We start from the raw sequence: 13310 nt of genomic DNA on the forward strand, positions 1-13310 counted from the left end.
AACCCTGAAATCATTGGATGGGGGGACCTTAGAGCTTCTGGATGCATGAACTAACATAGGCTGAATGGCCTCCCTGGTCTGTAATTACCTCTGATCCTTTACTACATCCCTTTATGTTGATCGCCAGTCTTCTTACCCTTTAATCTTTTTTTGCTTTTCCTCTATATTCCACCCGGTTCTCTTTTATGTCATTACGTTTATATATTACCGAGCCTCGAGCCTGTTTTTTGTTAAAAAAGAAAAATATTTTAGACAACAACGGATTCTATCCTTCAAACATTTTCGGGACACAGAAGTTTCTCTGCATGAAACAATAACTGACCAGAATGGAAGGTCCTGGATCCTCGGAGAAACTAGTTTGGTGAGTGTGAGTGGACGCATGCGCGCTGAGTTTCCCCTGGTCCGGGAGTGAGTGTGGAGCCGGAGTCTGTCTGGCGGAGAGAAGCAGATGCGACTTTAAGCGCGCTTCGCCTCACCGCTTCGATAATGCGCTCCGACTGACGGTGTTACTTTAAGGGGTTTTCATTAATGAATTGTGTCTCTTCTTCCCCTTTTGTCGTTTATTAGCTGAAAATTGTTTCAAAAAAGTTTATTTGCTGTGGAGAGAGCAGTTAGTCGACAATGTTCAACTTCAAGACTTTAACTGTTTTAGGTAAGTTTTTTTTTTGTTTTAATTATTTCCTCTCCTAAACAGTACGGGTTGCTAAAGTTTGCGTATAACAAAGTCAAAGTACGGTTTTTTTTTTAAAAGGGGAAAAACTCGGAGATAAAAGAGAAAATTGATCGATCACAGCTGTATGCAATAACTTTTTAAACATCTGTTCGTACGAAGAGTCAAGTTCCGAAAAATGTTCCCTTAAAATAGGTTATGTGCCAAATTCGCAGCCGTTCTTTTGTGGGAAACGTCCCAACAGTTAATTTAAGTGAAAAGTTTCCAATGTTCTCAACACTGATTTTTTTTTGCAGAATTCGTAGACTTTCGAATAATTTTTGTCGTAAGATATTGTGTTTTCGACATTCGTTATAAATTTCTCAAATTACCGGTTAAATAATACATTGTATGTAAAACAACTTTGTTCGAAATCAATGAAATCGTCCCAGTTATAAAAAGTAATTTAACAATGCAAATACAGCAAGACTAGCGGTTGAATAAAATACTGATTCCGTTCGTCAAACGGGTTCCCCCTCTGTTAGCAATTGTCTGATCCCAGGATTGTTTGTAATTTAAACTTTTTAAATCATTAATTTACAGGGGTAATTCAGTAGGATTTAGATCTAAAATTAAAAGTATGAACTCCAAATGTTGAGTGACCTTTTTTTCCCCAGAAGTTTTGGGAATTAGAACTAGCTTTTAACGTTGAATGCTAAAGGCATCTGTTTGGAACCATTGCAGCGTACTTTGTTTCAAAATGATCTCGTGGATTTATATACTTCGCTGTTTATCCCAGCGCTTTTGCATCGGTGTAAAGTGGCCTCCTTGTATGCGCATCAACTCAAAATTGTAGTACAGCTCAGGAGCCAGGTTGGCAATCTGATTCCCACCACACTACGGATGAGAAGTATGAGACCGCCTATGAAAGGTAGTCTTGGACAGCATGCGCTTCACACACTACAAGAGAACAGCAGCGTGGTGCAAAGAAACGTTCCCTCATTCCCATCAGTTCCCTTAATATTGAAAACGTAGCCAAAATTTGGAACCCTGGAAAAATGCGAGAGTTTGATGGTAGCTGGGCAGAAAGCAGTGCGGGAGGGAACCAGCTATGTAACTCATTTGAGACTGGTATCTACAGTTTAACTGGGTGAAAGGATTTATTATTTCTGTAAACTTCAGTCTATCTGACTCTTAACCTATGATCTGTCTGAGATCTTTAGTAACAGTTCAACAAATTATGAAGATTGAGAAAGATGATGTATGCTGTTGTACAGCATAGTATGTTATTTTAGATTAATGTTCTCAAATAGAAGTCCCGCATATTGGTCTACATCTTTTGTAGCTATTGTGTGTTATAACCTGGATGTGCTCTTTGTCTTCCAGTCGCAGTTTGGCGCTGTGTTGTCACTCAAGGGCCAGAGTTCAGCTATGGCTGCGCTGAGGGAAGCTGTTACCCAGCCACAGGAGACCTGTTGATTGGGCGAGCAGATAGACTATCTGCCACTTCCACATGTGGCCAATATAAACCTGAACCCTTCTGCATTGTCAGCCACCTTCAGGTATGTTGTATTTATTATTGTGTGGTTGTGAGAGGAAAATGAAGACTACAGAAGTGTATACAAAATAGAAAAATACTGGTGATCTGCTTTTGTCTCAAGATTAACTACCCAGTCACTCTGGCTCCATTCATGTTAATTGCTTGGTCTTTAGCCTGCTTCTATGATGTACCACAGGTGCTGGTATGGTAAAGAACACCTGTACAAGGTAACACAGGGGTATGACAAATACATCTTGATGGGAACTACTAAGCTATTTATAATCACATAATCACTTCAAAAAGCAGCTTTGTAAGATTCCCTGAGGCTCCCAGTGGTGTGGAAAATGCTCTAATTGTACTGTGGGTCAAATTGCACTCATCAAAAAGAACTGTGCATGTGCATACTTGCACAACTGTAGTTTTAAGCTACTTTTACACTGAGAGATCCACACTAATGTCACCAGTTTGTGGAAGTTTGGGTCTCGTGCAAACCAAATGTAAAACTGCAGGGCATGTTTTTAACGTCATGATCTACTAACTTATTTCTGAATGTCGTACCTTCCTCAGTGGTTGGGGTAGGTCTGTAAAGATTAGCAAGTAGAAAACTGCATTGCTGACCTGTTTGGAGGAGGCTGAGCCTGACAGTGGCCATAAAAGATTGTAATCTCTGCCTTTGGTGTCTATATTGATATTTTCATCACTTCCTTTGAAGAAACTTGCCTCCAGGTAGATCTTCAGTCTTTGAAGGTAACTCTGGGACTCACTACCATACAGTGCTGCTGCCGGAGTTGGGGTTGCTTTTGGCAGCAGCACTAAGGTATTTCACCAAAAGGCTAATAAAGGCCGATAACCATTCAATATAAAAATATTGTACCTGCATCTATTGAGTTTTTCAAACACAATGTAATGCTTATGTCAACAATGGAAATACATTTTAAGGGACATTTCATGGTAATTCTTTCACATTAAGACTATATCCTTCTATAGTATTAGTTCAGTTCAGTGCAGTACAGGGGGGACTGCTGCATTGTTGGAGTTGTTTTTTGGATGCAATGTTAAACCATGGCCCAGGTCTGTCCGCTCAGGTGGATGTAAAAATCCCATGGCATTATTCAAAGAGCAGGGGAGTTCTTCTGGATAACAACTAGGAGAGAAAAAGGTCACAGGGAAGAACAGGCTACGGAGGGGATGTGAAGACATGGTATTGAGAAAGATTTTGGGGAGATTTTTGAAAGCAGGACGGTAGGTCATAAGGTAGAGGTATTTTTTTTGACAAGGATGGACGTGGAGAGGATAGGGATCGCAATGTAGTTTGAGGAGGCAGGGAAACTAAGAAGGAGAGCATGCGAGAAGTTGAACCATAAGCCATTGGGAAGAATTAGGGGTTGAGATGGGCAATATTTTGGAGGTAAAAGAAAGTGATTTTGGTCTTGACTGATCGGATATGAAGAAGGAAGCTCAGCTTGGGACCCAGCAGGTTTCTGAGACCATGCCTCTCGGCAAGGCTTCATGTTGTAACTGAGGAGAATCTACAAATGTACTGTCACTGTTTATCCTCTTGTCTGGAGGAATATATTCAGTTTCCAGTTGCAATACGTGGGGTATTTGTACTCCACGTTCTCCTTGTCAGCTGTACTGCCAAGTATAAACAGCCCGACTACCTTGAACCGATTGTGTCATAGCTCCACAAAAATGTAGGTCTGCAAATCTTCCATCAGACTAAAAACCACTGGTTCCTGTAAACATGGGGAGTGAGTCCCAGCACTCCAATTACAATCAGGCCTGTGCGTTACATAGCTGAGGCCAGTGCGACCAGCAGCTGACTGAAAAGTAAACGGGAGAGCAGCGCATGGAGGCTGCTCTCCCGAGACAGAAGCAATAAAAATAAGCAGTATAAAAATGCCTTCAGTCTCAATATAGACTGCTTTTTCGTTTGCAAGGAAATTGAGAAGTGATGAGATCACCTAAGTGAATGGCTTCGACTCTGAAGAGATGCTTGGCTCCAAAGGTTACTTCAGTAACTGAACCAGTACAGAAATGCTAGTACTAGAAGTCAACATCTTTGTTTAAAGGAGGTGACTCAGAACAGTGTTTGGGTCCGTAGATGTACTGGTCAAGACTGGGATAGGGACAGACTCAATCATCCGGTGCTGCATCTTTCACTGTACATGTCTGATTTCAGAGCTGATCAACCAGTTAAATATGTAAAGCAGAACACAGTTTCTTGATATCCATCAAGATGAAAAAGAACCTTGACGGTTCTTTTGGAATATTTTCCCGTTTCAGTCACCCAGTGTCGGCGTGAAGGTCATCCTGATCATCTGCAACTTGGTCAGATCCAGTTGTGTCACTTACCCAATTATGCTGCTCCATCTTCAGTTTTAGCTTCTGGTAGGAACATGAGCTAAAAAGATTCAGTTGGTATTTTTCTTTTGTGCTTCAGCTTTTTTTCTTCAATATAAGTAAAGCACTTCAAGCAGTATTATTAATATTTAGCTTAAAAAGCTTTCAGAAGTATGGGATGAACAAGTTACTTATAGTTAAAAGCTTTTGTTGCAGCTGAGTAGTAAAGCCTTCCTTTCAATAGGCCTAATCAACTGGAGCCTGACAGCTGCTTTCTTGTGAGATTATTGCTTGTAATCACAATCAGCAATCCTTTTTTGTCTTCATTCTGCAAGCAGTATCTAATTGTTAAATTTGAATGGTGCCAGTTTTTATCTATCTTATTTGTTCAAGAAATTGTGCAAATAATGATGCCCTGAAGGAATTAGGCCAGTGTGACCTTTAAAAGAATTGATTACATTTGATTCTCACTGAGCGCAGCAACCTCGTCACAGTTTCTAATCCTTGCAATGGTGTTCCATAACTGTCAATGCAAATAGAGCTTTAAACATCACTTGTAGACATCAAATCAACATATGCTGAAAGTTATTTGAATTCTCTTTGGGAACAAAATGTATCCGAATACAGGCACATCTGTTTCCAATTTTAAACTTGGGCAAACCACATGGTAACTTGCAAACATTTGAAATGCACAAGACTCCCTAATGTACAAAAGCAGTTTTGCATTTTATGCCTTTTTCCAATAATTATTAAGTTCCATGGCCAACTTCAGTTAATTTGCTTTCTAGGTATAGTAATTTTGATTAAAGTATCAAAATCCTTGGAAAGGAAAACCGGGCAGGTTGTATAACGGGCGGCTGACCCACTACTGCCCATTTTGCGCCCCACCCGAAGCTGAATTTTATCCCATTGTCTGCCCAGATGGATGTAGATTTCACGGCATCGGTGATGGATTGCAGATAGTAAATTGGCTTGCATGTTCTTGATGGATTTTAATTACATTGATTCCAAAGTTATCAAAGGCATGAACCAATTACTTAAAATAGTAATTTGTGATTTTCAAAGGGCACTGCTTTCATTTTTTAAAAAAGCTGCTTGGCAAACTTTTTTGTTTACAATGTGATGCAAGAATAATAGTCTCAAAGCATATCATCATGTCATTTGCATCTGGCTTTATCATAAAGTATACATGGCTCTTCTTCCACAAATACTTTGTGGAACGGATCAGATCAATGCTCTGCAGTCCTGCCACATCCAGTCGTGAATGGTGGTGGACAATTAAACAACTAACGGGGGGAAGAGGCTCTGTGAACATCCCCATCCTCAATGATGGCAGAGTCCAGCACGTGAGTGCAAAAGACAAGGCTGAAGCGTTTGCAACCATCTTCAGCCAGAAGTGCCGAGTGGATGATCCATCTCGGCTTCCTCCCGATATCCCCACCATCACAGAAGCCAATCTTCAGCCAATTCGATTCACTCCACACGATATCAAGAAACGGCTGAGTGCACTGGATACAGCAAAGGCTACGGGCCCCGACAACAAACCAGCTGTAGTGCTGAAGACTTGTGCTCCAGAACTAGCTGCACCTCTAGCCAAGCTGTTCCAGTATAGCTGCAACACTGGCATCTACCCGACAATGTGGAAAATTGCCCAGGTATGTCCTGTCCACAAAAAACAGGACAAATCCAATCCGGCCAATTACCGCCCCATCAGTCTACTTTTGATCATCAGCAAAGCGATGGAAGGTGTCGTCGACAGTGCGATCAAGCGGCACTTACTCACCAATAACCTGCCCCACCGATGCTCAATTTGGGTTCCGCCAGGACTACTCGGCTCCAGACCTCATTACAGCCTTGGTCCAAACATGGACAAAAGAGCTGAATTCCAGAGGTGAGGTGAGAGTGACTGCCCTTGACATCAAGGCAGCATTTGACCGAGTGTGGCACCAAGGAGCCCTAGTAAAATTGAAGTCAATGGGAATCAGGGGGAAAACTCTCCAGTGGCTGGAGTCATACCTAGCACAAAGGATGATGGTAGTGGTTGTTGGAGGCCAATCATCTCAGCCCCAGGGCATTGCTGCAGGAGTTCCTCCGGGCAATGTCCTAGGCCCAACCATCTTCAGCTGCTTCATCAATGACCTTCCCTCCATCATATTGTCAGAAATGGGACTGTTCGCTGATGATTGCACAGTGTTCAGTTCCATTCGCAACCCCTCAGATAATGAAGCAGTCTGAGCCCGCATGCAGCAAGACCTGGACAACATCCAGGCTTGGGCTCATAAGTGGCAAGTAACATTTGTGCCAGACAAGTGCCAGGCAATGACCATCTCCAACAAGAGAGAGTCTAACCACCTCTCCTTGACGTTCAACAGCATTACCATCGCCGAATCCCCCACCATCAACATCCTGAGAGTCACCATTGACCAGAAACTTAACTGGACCAGCTCAGTATCATACGTGGTGCATCTACCCTCACTCAACATCGTGGGAACTTAGTTTACGATTAGGAGAAAATGCCACTGGAGATCAGTGTATTATCCACTGTAAAATATAAATGAATAATATGTTTATTGAATGTACCAGATTTTGCTACTTGAGTTCCATCCCTAATATTGGATTCAGAATTAGGAAAATAGTAAACATATACAAAATTAATTTCAATTTGATTTTTCAGGAAGAAAAGAAATGCTTTTCATGTGATTCACGGATGACTTTTGCTGAAAATCAAAACAGTCATAGAATTGAGAATGTAGTCACAACTTTTGCTCTCAACCGGCTAAACACCTGGTGGCAGTCTGGAAATGGTGAGTATGGTTCACATGAGAAAAGACGTGAATGAATTCATTATAAAGCAAGAGACGTGCGTGCATATTTAGCCTGAATGACGTAGGCTAACAAACTTTCAGTTGTAAATAGTCTTGAAACGTCATCACAGAATTAACTAACGTTAACCTAGAAGTTTCACTGTAATGACTTGGTGAGTAAATGGTACCTGGTACACTACTGAGCCATGCAATCAAGAATGTTCTGATTTATTCCCTGGCCTGTGCTGAGTTAACTAAGCTCAGCTGGATGCTATAATTGGTTTTAGTGTTTGGGAGTGGAAAAAAATCAGCTTGAGTTTTCAGTCCTCATTTCTACCCAGTGACCCCCACCACCCTTGCTGGGAATTGTAGATGAGTGAGGACATCTGCCCGGCTTTGTTATCTCTTCTTAAGGCAGCAATTGGGGCCTATGATCACAGATGATGAATTACCGCTTGGTTGAAGTGCTAGAGAGCTATTGTGCTCATGCAACAGCATCTCAGCATAGGTTGCAGTCTGAGGAGAAGTGAGAGAAGAGAAAATTGAGAGAAAAATTCCTGTTCAAAAAGATCATAAAGTTGACAGATTTAGAACATGTTATATTGGTACAGTGTGGTAGTCTCTTCACTAAAATGAAGGGAGCTTTAACCAGCAACAAACACACTCTCTAGTCAGGTGTATATTTTAATATATTTCAACACTAACTTTGTTGAACTAAAACATTCTCAAAAATTTGAGTTCTTACAGCCTAAATGCTTTAGATCATCCAATCTACTATGGAAATGGGAATTAGTTCAGATGACGGTGAACATTAACTTGAATTGCAATTGAAAATGAATTGGTCCAGTAGTTTAAAAAATGGCTTGGATATTACTCTTGTTTGGAAATGTAGGTCTGAACTGCTGTAGCTAGATTTCTCATGAGATTCACTAGGAATAACTCTTCTGCCATGGAACACTCACTTGAGTAGCTTTTATATTGGTCTTCAGCCAGTGGCTCCAGTACCATGGATTTCGCCCAACCAGGGGTATCATCAAGATAGACCTGCCAAATTTTTCAAGGTCACCAGTCTGGATGTCTTATGACTGGGTCTTCCTAGTGCCAGTAAATATGTTGTTGTTCCAGCGGTGGCAGCAGCATGTTTTGGGGATGATATTGTAGCGTAATGTTGTGAGCCACCACATGTACACACATTTTCTCTGTAGTGACATCATTACTTCAAAAATGCGTGCTGGATAAGGTGTCGGGCCTAGTCTGCTCATGTACAGAATAACATGTTCCACACTTCAGCTGGTTTATGGGAAGACATGCTGCGCTACCAACAAGATCAGAAGATAATTATGGACGAGGAAAGCCATTCAGTACATCTAAATTCATCCATCCAGAAAGATCCTAAAGTCCTCCCTGGTTTCTCTCAATATTCTGGGATAAATACTTTTGAGTCATTTTAATCCCCTCCTTCATTTTGTGCTCTTGTACCACTCGTGCAGCATTTGTCCTTGTTATAGTTGTATCCTGTTGTGCCACTTACACACAAGTTTCATGTAGTGAAACTATTTCAACTATTGTAATGAGCTTTATCCTTTTTTTCCTTATTTAAAATTTGCTTTCCCTTTCTGTAGGCATGGAAAATGTTTCTCTTCAACTGAATTTGGAGGCTGAATTCCATTTTACCCACCTCATCATGACTTTCAAGGTAAACTTAGTTATTTACCAGTGCTTCTGTCCCTGAAAGTCTCATGATCTTTATATAAGTGACAGAATACCTGGAATTACCTTTCAACAGTGCAATTTTTGTTGGAATGAGTGATTCGCCGATCTTAACTGGCCTTACAAATGTGCGCTTCCAACCCTGTAATGATTGCTCACGTGCTTTATACTTGTGTAATTTATTGCTCCTTTGGGTAGTGAAATTATTGATGCTCCTGTAAAGGCTTATCAATTCTACAAAGGTTTAACCACACTTGTAGATTGGCTACTTGTTAGTCGCCATTGGGGTGATATGACCTAGACACTTTTAGCTCCTGATAAAACAACTGCATTTTAGGAATATTGTGAGTTGGTGTTTCTTTTAAACTTACCTCATGTACAATTTATGCTTATATTCTACCCACCTAACAGTCTGTATTTGGAGGGAGTCACCTCATGAAGACTGCTTTATAAATAGCCACCTGAAAAGAATTACGAATGGTTTTAACATTTCTCTAATTTTAATTTGTCATGTTATAATTAAGGAGTAAGTGTGATGCTATGAGGCCATAATTTGGAGGAGTTAGTCAGCCTAATGATGAGGGGGAATCTAAATCAACACCAATGTAGCTAAGTCAACCTTTGGTTAGTTGCTTGGGTGCCACTGACTTTTTTTAAAATTCATTCTCGGGATGTGGGCATCGCTGGCAAGGTTGGCATTTATTGCCCATCCTTAGTTACCCTTGTACAGTTGAGTGGCTTGTGAGACTACATTAGAGGGCAGTTAAGAATCAACCACACTGATGCGGGGACTAGAGTCACGCATAGCCAAACTGGGTGAGGCCAGCAGGTTTCCTTTCTTAAAGGACATTAGTGAACCAGTTGGGATCACTTCGACAATCCAACAACTTCGTGGTCACCTTTACTTGTACCAGCTTTTTTTATTTCCAGATTTTCAAACTAAATTCAAATTCTCAAACTGCCATGATAGGATTTGAAATCGCGTTCTCTGAATTACTAGCCCAGTAAGATAGCCACTACACCACCATACCCACCAAAACAGTCAAACATTGTGGGAGGCTTGCATGTACTTTTGAATAGCTGACAGTAGTTTGAATCAGGCCGTCAGTCAGTCCTCCTTGACGATTAAGCTATAGCATGGAGAGAAAAATATGTTACTGGGATAAGAGTTGAGAATTGCCTTCACTTTAGCAAGAAAAGAACGCATTTACTACCATTTAATCTCATAATTTTTGGGGATGCATAGCTTTAATAATTCTTGTTTCAAGATTATGGCATATTACTTGTACAAGTAATATCAATGAAGCAATCATTCTAGTTTTATACTAGATTAAGCTAGTGTGCCCAAAAAGCAAAAGTGTTCTCTTATTCCCTAGGAAAAATGTTAAGTACATGCTAATCAGAACTTTGCCCCTGTGCGGGACAGATTTTGGATTGAGGCATTTTCCATGTTTGAATGATTCTTTAAATGATAACTCAACAGCGTGTGTTCTTTTGTTGTCTTCTGCTCCCAAGTAGCCTTCCTATACCTCTGGCACAGGTCACTTGCCTGTACTTTACTCAAGGGGCCATTGTCATGTGTGAATCTAGTCAGTGAGTGTCTGAAGGCTGTTTGTGGAGGGGGGCAATTGCAGTCCATTCTGGCCAGTGACACTAGATAACAATGAGTGGGATCCCTACTTGGCCAAACTTCCCCCATCTTCTCTGCCCCAGGGGGGACATTGAGGCAAATTGTGGCAAACCTACCAATTGAGAGGCGCTAACTCCACAGACAGGGATTGAACTTGGGACTTTCCTGATCTGTATTGTGTATCTACTCCCCATCTTAACCGCTGAACTATAGAGGAGCTTACAATTTAGTGATGTATGTTTACCCTTCCTAGTTATTTCTTTCCCCAAAATGCCTGATATTGAAATAATTGTAAGAAGTACTAGGCATACTATAAGCAGATAGTTTCCTTGGTAACATACATTTACCTGGAAAAAGTAGGTTATGAAAAGACACTGAATAAACATTTTCCTGAATGCTACATTCTTGTAAATCTCATTTTGATGCCATGAAAATGTATCTATCAAGAGAGCTCTACCGTGTGATGCTCTAAATAGAGATTCCGGGAAGGGTGGAAATAAGCATATCTAATATCTACTCATTAAGGTAATTTAGTATACTTTACAATCTTAAAACAAAATCTAAACAATCCCAAGCAAATTTTTAAAAACAGGGCTTAGAATATACCCATGTTTTAAGTAAATGATTAGCTAGTAGTAATGAGTTGAGCAAAATGGTAGCCTGGTAGTTCAAAACAATATATTTTTTCAGCAAAGAAAGAAAATTTGGAATGCCTAGTGGGGTCATAACATTCCTTAAATCACCGTGTGCTTTAGTCAATGACATTTTCCATTTTAAAGCTATTCAAATTCTTCACATTGCCTTGCTGTCTTATTTTTTGGGGCTGAAACGGTTAAATTATGAGGACAATGTGCATAAATTTGGCTTGTATTCCCTCAAGTTTAGAAGGTTGAGGGATAATCTAATTGAGGTGTTTAAAATGATAGAAGGATTCAGTAGGGTAGATATAGAGAAACTTATTTCATTTGGTGGAGGAATCCAGAACAAGGGGGCATAACCTTAAAATTAGAGCTAGGCTATTCAGGAGTGAAATCAGGAAGCACTTTTTCATGCAAAGGTTAGAAGAAATCTGGATTTCTCTATTTCTTCCTTTTTCCTCCCCCCCCCCCCCCCAATTAACATTTTCAAGACAGATCGACAGATCTTGGTTAAGGGTATCAAGTGATATGGATCAAAGACAGGTAAATGGAATTGAGGTACAGATCAACCATGATCTAATTGAATGATCGAACAGGCTTGAGGGGCTGAATGGCCTACTCCTGTTCCTACGTTCCATTGCCCCCACACAAATTATTGAAAGGATTTCTTGATTTTGGACGAATTAATGAGAATTCCTTTTCTGAAAAAGACAAAAATTTGCATTGTCTTTTCCCCTCAGACTTTTCGGCCAGCGGCTATGATGATAGAACGATCTTCAGATTTTGGAGAGACCTGGCAGGTCTATAGATATTACGCTTATGACTGCGAGTCATCCTTCCCAGGCATTTCAACGGGATCATTGAAGAAAGTGGATGACATCATCTGTGATTCCCGGTATTCTGATATTGAACCTTCTACAGAAGGAGAGGTTTGTGACTTAAATGCTTGAACATAGACAGCTGTTGACCTGAGCTTTCTGCTTGGCTCAAAATACTGCAAATCTAAGTATTAAAATACAATTTAAAGTAATATGTTCATGACAAAATATTTCAATCCAGGCCACTTTTCATGAACTGTAGATAAATTTTATGTCTCCTGAGTTAAGCAAGTTTGTCTGACATAAGCATATTATCATTTATGTTATCTTGTAAAACTTATCTCTTCTGTCTTTAGGTTATCTATCGAGTGTTGGATCCAGCCTTTAGAATTGAAGATCCTTATAGCCGAAGAATACAAAGTAATTGTTACTTCCAGGCTTGTTTATACCACTATGGTTTAATAATTTTTTTAATAAAAACTGAACATTTCTGTAAACGTCACACTTTTTCTCCTATGATTGCTGTCAATTACTTACACAGAGCAGTGCAATGACTTAATCTTATTACTGCCAATACTAACATGGACCACTAAATATTTTCTGTCGTAATTGTTTTTCTGATTGTGCTTCTGTATTGACACAGTAATAACTGGGTAAATGGATTTGTATTAAGCATAGTTTCCCGTCTGAGCTGCATGCTTCCTGTTGACTTGAATATAACCTGGTTGCTGTAGAGAAGTGTAGGATGTTCCTCTTTCAGGATGTTGCTTTTGGCAGAGGACTGGAAAATGTAGACTTTTTTTAAAGCTCGTAACTTCCAGTCTTTGTTCAATTTTGTCTGTTGCTGTTACGTTCCTAATGAAACAACAGTGCTATTCTGTTGGAAAAGGGCGGAGGAGAACGGGGAGAGAGAAAAAAATTGTACATTTTTTTTGAAAATAAAGCATTTTTTCCCTCGCTGAATTTGACAAAAATTGAAATTTGAATGTTGGACTCTAATAAAAATGGACAACAGGTCCCCCCAGATTTACATTTGAGTCCAGCCTGATGTTTCTAATCTATGGCAACTCTGTGGGTCAGTTTCAGAAACTGACACAGGCTACTCCTGCTGTACTTAAGCTGAATTTTTATCCTGTGCAGCAGTTTCCCTCCATTCTTTATCTGCAGGTAGGGGCATT

At 40.2% G+C, this 13310-nt stretch overlaps 1 protein-coding gene across 1 annotated transcript in view; it reads left to right on the plus strand.

The window, feature by feature from the left end:
* Window positions 1-422: 422 nt before the first annotated feature.
* lamb1a (laminin, beta 1a) overlaps window positions 423-13310 on the plus strand; it is a 70593-nt gene continuing 57705 nt past the window's right edge. Inside the window, exons 1-6 of the mRNA XM_068004824.1 lie at window positions 423-652; window positions 2036-2211; window positions 7207-7336; window positions 8959-9032; window positions 12055-12243; window positions 12489-12552. Of these exons, the coding sequence (XP_067860925.1) occupies window positions 622-652; window positions 2036-2211; window positions 7207-7336; window positions 8959-9032; window positions 12055-12243; window positions 12489-12552 (664 nt within the window). The 5' untranslated portion in view covers window positions 423-621. The remainder of the gene's footprint in view (window positions 653-2035; window positions 2212-7206; window positions 7337-8958; window positions 9033-12054; window positions 12244-12488; window positions 12553-13310) is intronic.

The sequence above is a fragment of the Heptranchias perlo genome, chromosome 24 (assembly GCF_035084215.1).
Source record: "Heptranchias perlo isolate sHepPer1 chromosome 24, sHepPer1.hap1, whole genome shotgun sequence".
Taxonomy (NCBI): domain Eukaryota; kingdom Metazoa; phylum Chordata; class Chondrichthyes; order Hexanchiformes; family Hexanchidae; genus Heptranchias; species Heptranchias perlo.